Raw genomic sequence first — 7,777 nt, forward strand, 5'->3', positions numbered from 1 at the left:
CTACACCTTCTTGCTGATCTTTGTAAGTGAAGATAAGATCTCGTTCATGTCCGGTCGATCGTCTGGCTCAGCTCGAGTGCAGGATAAAGCCAACTGAAGAATCTCTTCCATAACACCGTGTTTTGTGGAGAACTCAGAAGCCAAATCAGGATCCACCATCTCAATCACCTCATTCGTTCCTTTTGAAAGCGCTTGTTCTACCAACTGTGGCAAAGTCATTTGGATTCCGTCCTCTTCGGTGAGTCCTGTTGGTCTTTTTCTAGTGATGAACTCCATTATTATCACTCCAAAGCTATATACATCCACTTTTGTTGTCACTTTTCTCATGTATGCAAACTCTGTTAGAATACATTAATGCATTAGTGTCACTTTTTAGGTCAAAAATATATAGGGGTTCAAACGAGCTGAGCTGCTCGCGAACTACTCGAGATTTGGCTCGTTTAAGGTTTTTCTCATAATATTTAAAAATAATTAAAAAGTTATATAAGTTAATTAACAAATAATAAAAGAACCGAATTCGAGCTTGAAAAAATAACTCACGAACAAAGCTCGATCTTTATAAAAAGAACTTGAAACAAGCCGAGCTCAAGCTCTCGTAAGTCAAAAACAAGCCGAGCTCGAGCGTAGTCGATCTAGGGCTCGGCTCGTTTAAACCCCAAGTCAGCTAGTCAATATTATCTAAACATCAAAATTCATATCTATATTGCTAGAAGTTCATTAACTCTAATTTGAAAGATTGAAAGAAAGGGTTGGTGATGCATTACCTGGTGCCAAGTAGCCAATGGTGCCTTGAAATGCTGATGCAGAAGAAATACTGCTTCCATCCTGCTGATGAACTCCCAGAATCCGAGCCGTCCCGAAGTCGCTAACGTGAGCATCCCATTTTTCATCCAGAAGAATGTTTGAAGGTTTTAAATCACAGTGAACTATAGGGAAATCATATCCGGAATGTAAATAAACAAGTCCTCTAGAAACTGAAACCAAAACGTCAACTCTCTCCGAAAGATCCCAACTTGATCGATCAATCTGAGAATCATGTATAGCTCTATCTAGATTACCATTTTCCATATATTCAAGAACCAAAGCCTTTAGTTTCCCACTCTCCCATGCATAACCAATCACTTTCACTAGATTTCTATGCCTCAATTTTGCTAACGTCTTCATTTCTTTATTAAAGCTCTTATCAGATTCCGCTGAATACTCTGTGAAATTTAGATTTTTTACTGCTATCATTCTTCCATCTGCTAGGGCACCCTTGTATACTGTGCTTAAACTGCTTGTACCCAGAATGTTACTTTCACTGAATCCATCAGTAGCATCTTCAAGTTCCTTTCTATCAAATCTCTTGAGAGTGACACCTCGGGTGTATTCTGGTTCCGGGTTCTCAGATTCTTTAACTTTCGTTTTCCTAACATGGCGATAACATAAAACCCCCAAAAATAATACAAGAAGCAATGCTAGAGATCCGAGTATTGCAAGAATCAAAACGGCTTTTCTTGATAATTGATGTGAATGATTTGATTCAGCTGAGAAGACACATGATTTGGTGTTGTTGGTAACACACAAAGAAGGGTTTCCAAGTAGTCCGACCGCGCTAGAGTTTTTGAAAATTCCCTTATCAGGAACACGTCCTTCAAGGTGATTGAACGAGAGATTGAGGTGTTTTAATGCCAAACTGTTGCCAAAATTTTCTGGAATCGTGCCATTGAATTTGTTTTGTGAAAGATCAACTGAAGTAAGAAGTGTTAGATTCGCCATGCTTTCTGGGATCTCTCCTTCCAACTGATTTCTTGAGAAGTCTAAGTAGGAAAGAACGCCAAGAGTATGGAATATTTCATCAGAGACGCTACCGGAAAGTCGGTTTCCTGATAAGTCAAGAGTCTGTAGGTTTCTGCAGTTCTGAATTGCTACGGGAATGCCTCCTGAAAGATTATTGTTTGAGATATCAATGGCTTGCACCATCTCCATCCTCCCAAACTCACTTGGGATATTTCCTGTTAGGAAATTGTTTGAGAAATTGAGATAAATCTGCATATTCTTCATACTAGCAATCACTGGCCCTGAAATAGATCCAGTGAGAAAGTTGTGTGATAGGTCTATCCACATCAACCGATTCAATTTTGTCATACTGTCCCCAATTGACCCTTTAAACCTGTTTCCACTAAGATTCAATTGAGAGAGACTCTCAAGCTTTGAAACATGATTCAGAATTGAACCAACAAATCTGTTGTTCATCAAGAAGAGTTGAATCAGTTGTTTAAGCTCAAAGAGTTTTTCAGGAATCTGACCTTCTAGATTATTATCACCGACTGAAAGGCTTTGAAGCAAAGAAAGTTTTGTGAGTTCTACTGGAATGGTGCCTGAAAATTGGTTTTGCCCGAGATTTAACGTCATCAAACTAGTTAAGTTTCCAATTTCTTGTGGGATTGGCCCGAAAAAGGAATTACCCTGAATTTGCAGAGCTTGGAGATTATAAAGTTTTCCAATTCCCGGTTTCAACGTCCCTGTTAGATTGTTATTACCTATAGTTAATAGCACAAGACTTGAACAGTTGAAGAGACCATCCGGGATTTCACCAGTAAGCTTGTTCCGATGAAGGGTCAGTGATTGCAATGATTGGAGTGAAGAAATTTCAGAAGAAACATTCCCTGTTAGCTCATTGTCCGAGAGTCGCAAAACAGTTAATGCTTTCAACTTAAACAAAGAGCTTGGGATTGTGGAATTCAGTGTATTATTGTATAACCGCAAAAACTGCAATTCCTGAAGATTTCCGATCTCATCAGGAATACTTCCAGTGAGCTTGTTGTTGTATAGACTCAGAAAAGAGAGATTTTTGCAATTACCAATTTCGATTGGTATATTTCCGGAGATAGAATTTTCATGCAACTCAAGATCTTGTAATCTTGACAAATTCCCAATCTCTCTAGGAATGATACCCGAAAGTTGGTTTTGGCCGACATTAAGAGCTTGTAGCTCTTTCAAATCACCAATCGAAGGCGGAATCTCTCCAGAGAGTGAATTTTCATACAAAACAAGTTGTTGCAAACATGATAGGTTTCCAATCTCTTTAGGAATGATACCAGATATCTTGTTTTGATACAAGCCAAGCACTTGTAATTCTTTCAATCTACCAACCGAAGGAGGAATAGAACCTTCTAAACTGTTATTATAAGCTGAAAGATACCACAGATTAACCAAATCACCGATGCTATCTGGAATTGTACCGGTAAGCATGTTGGAATCTAGACTAAGCACTTGTAATTCTTTCAATTTACCAACCGATGTTGGAATTGAACCTTCCAAAAGGTTACTAAAAGCTCCAAGAAACTGAAGATTGACTAAATCACCAATTCTATCTGGAATTGTACCATTAAACTTGTTGGTATCTAGATGAAGTTCTACCAAAGAAGTGCAGTTACACAAGCTATCTGGGATGATTCCCGTGATGAAATTGATTCCCACGTCTAGCATCTGCAGATTCCGGAGTCTCCCGAGTTCGGATGGCATCGGGCCAGAGAGGGAATTGGCATACAGAACAAGTGAAATAAGCTGTGTGCAGTATCCCAACTGGAATGGAATGCTGCCGGTGAATGAGTTATTAGATAAATCAAGAAGTTGAAGGCTGGAAAGGTTTCCAAGAAAGGGAGAGATTTGGCCTTTGAGGTATGTTTGTTGAATGGAAATCGAAACGACGCGTTTGGTGATATTATGGCATTGGATTCCAGTCCAGTTGCAATGGTGGTTGGAACTGGAATCCCAATCCAGGAGTGCACCAGTCGGGTCATCTGTGATTGAATTCTTGAAATGTTTTAGAACATCTGCTTCATCTTCTAATGCAGACTCTGCAAATGCAACTGAAAGTAGCAGGAAAGGTAAAAGTATAAAGCTTTTGAAAGCCATTGAAGTGGTGATGATTTTATGAACTAGAAGCTGGTCTATATATTGTATAATTAAGAGTCAAACTAGAATGAATTTTGTCAAGCCTTAACATGTGAAACCAAAATGCGAGGAAACTTTCAAGATTCATTCTTATCTTAATTGAACCCATACTCCCAAGTCCCACCAACTGAGTAATAATCATTTTACTTGTGAATATAAAGGAAAATTAATCATTACCTGCCATTTTTTCTATTGCTTTATTTATAAAAAATGAGCACATGCTTGTTTATAATAATGTGTTATATTTCATGTCCTTAATGGTTTCTGCTTTATGTGAATAGAATTTAGATTATGGCAAGGGGGTTTATGTACTTGCTTTTCTTTGTACGTTGGAAAAACGATACTTATTTTTCATGTGTTATTTACTTATTCGAAATTAGAGTGAATATTCGTTTTGACTTCTCATACAAAATATAATAAATTCTCTCTCGATATATACACACACACACACAAACACACACATACGTATAGACTGAAAACCATTTGAGTTGTGAAAACCTTATGTAACATCTTTTGTTAAATGGTGGTTATTACCATTTAACCCCCCCCCCCCCCCCCCGTGCCCCCTCTCTTAGTTGCAAAAACTAACCACATTTGTGTTTATGTGATCTTACATGCATCCAGTATATCTTAGCCATTGATTACCTTGACCAATGATCCAAAATTTTAAGAATTTATACTTGAGATTCATTCAGTATGTGTTTTTGTTTTCACACACGTGTGGAGGGGTATCTGTTTCCAAATCAAAACTATGTTGTGAACCATAAGAATCGCATAATTTGTTTATGCCTTTGGTTTGAATGTGCATACGATTATGTGACTAGTGGTGTGTCTCTTTGCAACCACATTTTACTATTTTTTCTATCTGCGATGCAAAAGTGCATTAGTGGGCGATGAGATGGCAATAATGAGGAGGAACAACCCCCCCCCCCCCCCCAATTATGTAACTATTTTTTCTATATCCCCTTTGTAATAACCTATTATAGTCTTTATAATTATTTTTTTTAATGAGTACATGCATGCACATGAAATCATGAATACATGCATGCATGCATAGTTAATTTTGTCTTGTAACTATGAAAATGATGTACAAGTAGAGAAATACAATGTACAAGTTTGGGATGACGTCTTACATCTCGAATGCTTCCGTACTTAAAACCGTGTGCCTAAATCAAAGCCATATATAGTGCAACTTGCAAATTGAAACAAAAAGGCACAAATTAACCCGTGGTAATGTGGTATCCAAAATATTCTTTTTTGGATTTTCTTATTAGGATATCATTTCATAAATAATGCGTTTAAAATATTATATTCTAGTATTTTATTATTAATCATCTTAACACGGGTTAGTTAGACGAAACATTTAATATATTTACTTAACTGTATGATTGGTTATTTAGACATAATAAGTAATAACCCAAAGTACTTGTTACTCTTTGTCCACTAAACTTCATTGAAGGGCATCCTAACCTTCTGCGACATCACAGCGACGATAACAACACCATGATGGTTCATCGTTATACAGAATCATTAAACCACTTTTAGATTCAAGATTTAAAAAAGTTATACAACAAAAGACAAGTATGACACAACGCTTAGAAAACGATTTTGCAAAAACATCTTCATGCGTCAAAAGTAAAAACAAGTTTATGAAGAATTAGGTAACCATAATCGCAACACAAACACAGCTTAGATCATAACTCGATCTTAGAAATTCTCATTAACTTGAAAATGAGAAAATCACCCATTGCCTAAACAACCGACAAGCTCTGGGTTATATAGGGGTGAGAATAACTTGAAAAACATTAATTTAATCATAACTACAATTCCAAATCTTACTAGGTTAAAAAAAAAAAACACCCTCTTGCATCCTTATCGGGGTTTAATGACCATATGCTCGATCAATACCCTAGCCGCGCTTCATGAGCTCGAGTTGGACGGCCCAAGCCTAAACGGGCTAACGGTTAAAAGGTTGAAAAGATCAGTGATCTTTTTACCATATAATATATAGCGCCAATCTGACGAATGAGAACCTAATTAAGCTTCCTTGAAAAGCACACTAGTAGTTGATCATTTGATTTGTTTCCCATGTGAACATTCTTTTGTTTTAAGTTTTATACAAGACTTTGTATTTTATGTAAACTAAGGCTAGACTTCTGGAATATAGCTAAATTGTTGTTTAAAAACTACAAAATAAATAAGAAACAAATGTACGAAATAGCCAAAATAATTCCAGCCTGGTCGAAAGTAGGTACCAAAAACTGGTAACTTGACCAAATGCAACATTTAGGGTTGACGGTGTTAAAAATAATTTCAGACGTGTTATTGAAATCAATTAATACTCGTATGTATATATAGTCCCCATTTGTCGTCGCTATAGCCTTCCTGATGACTTGTCGTTGCTATAGAGGTCGTCAGGCGTCAGTACATGCTTGATGCCATAGCTCAAAAAAGGTCGTCACTATAAAGTCACCGCTACAGAAGCACCCTATCTCGACGGCATGTTGTTGTGATAGGGTCATTATAAAAGGTTTGGCCCATCTTATCTTGACAACGTGTCTTCGAAATAGAGTCCATAGATCAAAAAGTTTGACCCACCCTATCTCGACGGCATGTCCTCTAGAAAACTAGAGCTATAATAGCGGCGACCTTATGTCATCGAGATATGGTTGGTCGCTATTGGTGTTATTTACTGTAGTGATATATAGAAGGCAGCCATAAAAAGAACACACGCAATGTATCCTTGCAATTAATTTATATAGAAAGTTGCATGTTCCATAAGTTGAATAATAGAATACATGTGAAGATGGGATCATCTACTCATGAACCAAAAAGTTGAAGAAGTCAAGAAACAATAAGAAAAGGATTTAATTACGTAAAAACTTGTAGATGGTATGTATCATGCAATGCCTCCTTATAATGGTCGCTATAGGTGTTATATTTAACTACCGGTTCCTTGGCATTTACATTTTAAAAAATTCTGTGATTTATATTTTGATATTGATTATTTTTACAAGTAGGGACTTGATGGAAGATTTTAAACATGTTTTAAATCGTTGTATACATTTCACTTCTGTTGTCTTCATATTTTAAAGACTCCTATATGAATTTCAAGTTTCAACACCTATGATATTTAATGAGTAGGGATACTCGTAGAGCTTGAAGTTTGCTCAAAACAAGCTTAGAAATAACTCACTCAATCGAAATAAACTTAGTTATAAACAAGCTAGCTCGGTTCAATGCAAGGCCTCCATTTCGGGCGCCAACGGTTGGATTTACTCATGATGGTCCATTTTGTTTATTTAGTCTTTTGTATTGGTTCGTTTCTGTATTTGGGCCGTTTGGCATCTTTTGTATTTATTTGGGCATTAGATGTTATTTTGTATGTACTAGGCCCAAGGGAAATGGCCCAAGGGAAACTTGTAATCAAGCTCATTGGGCATTTAAAAATAAACTACTTCTCATGCATGCTCCTCTATAAATAGGGAGCATGCCATGAGAGAAATAACTTTTTACCAAAATTCTCTAACACACACATTATCTTTCTCTCACTTTCTCTCGTCTCTTTCTCTAAAAAAACCCGAACATAAATCTCAAGATCCGAAAGCTCTTAGGTTGCTTAGTGTGATTTCCGCTAGCACTAAGTTAGGTTGATCCAAGAACGTTGTTAGATCCACCCGCGTCGGGACCTACAATTGGTATCAGAGCTTCGGCTCACTAGTTGAGGGTTTTTGAATCACAACCTTGGGTTTTGATATTGGGAAAAGAAAAGAAGTGTTCTTGACAAGAAAATTCACAAAAACAAGAAAATTAAGAAAAATACAAAAAGATTCGTCTT

General features: G+C 36.8%; 1 protein-coding gene across 1 annotated transcript; it reads right to left on the reverse strand.

The window, feature by feature from the left end:
• Positions 1–3,907, reverse strand: LOC143555820 (uncharacterized). The gene is made up of 2 exons (XM_077045307.1): positions 765–3,907; positions 1–338 (listed from the first exon to the last, which is right to left on the reverse strand). Exons 1-2 carry the CDS (start codon positions 3,898–3,900, stop codon positions 1–3), a joined length of 3,474 nt encoding a protein of 1,157 aa, XP_076901422.1. The 5' UTR covers positions 3,901–3,907.
• Positions 3,908–7,777: the final 3,870 nt, after the last annotated feature.

The sequence above is a fragment of the Bidens hawaiensis genome, unplaced genomic scaffold (assembly GCF_021521415.1).
Source record: "Bidens hawaiensis isolate Kalapana, Puna unplaced genomic scaffold, B.hawaiensis_p1.1 tig00018320_1, whole genome shotgun sequence".
NCBI classification, from domain to species: domain Eukaryota; kingdom Viridiplantae; phylum Streptophyta; class Magnoliopsida; order Asterales; family Asteraceae; genus Bidens; species Bidens hawaiensis.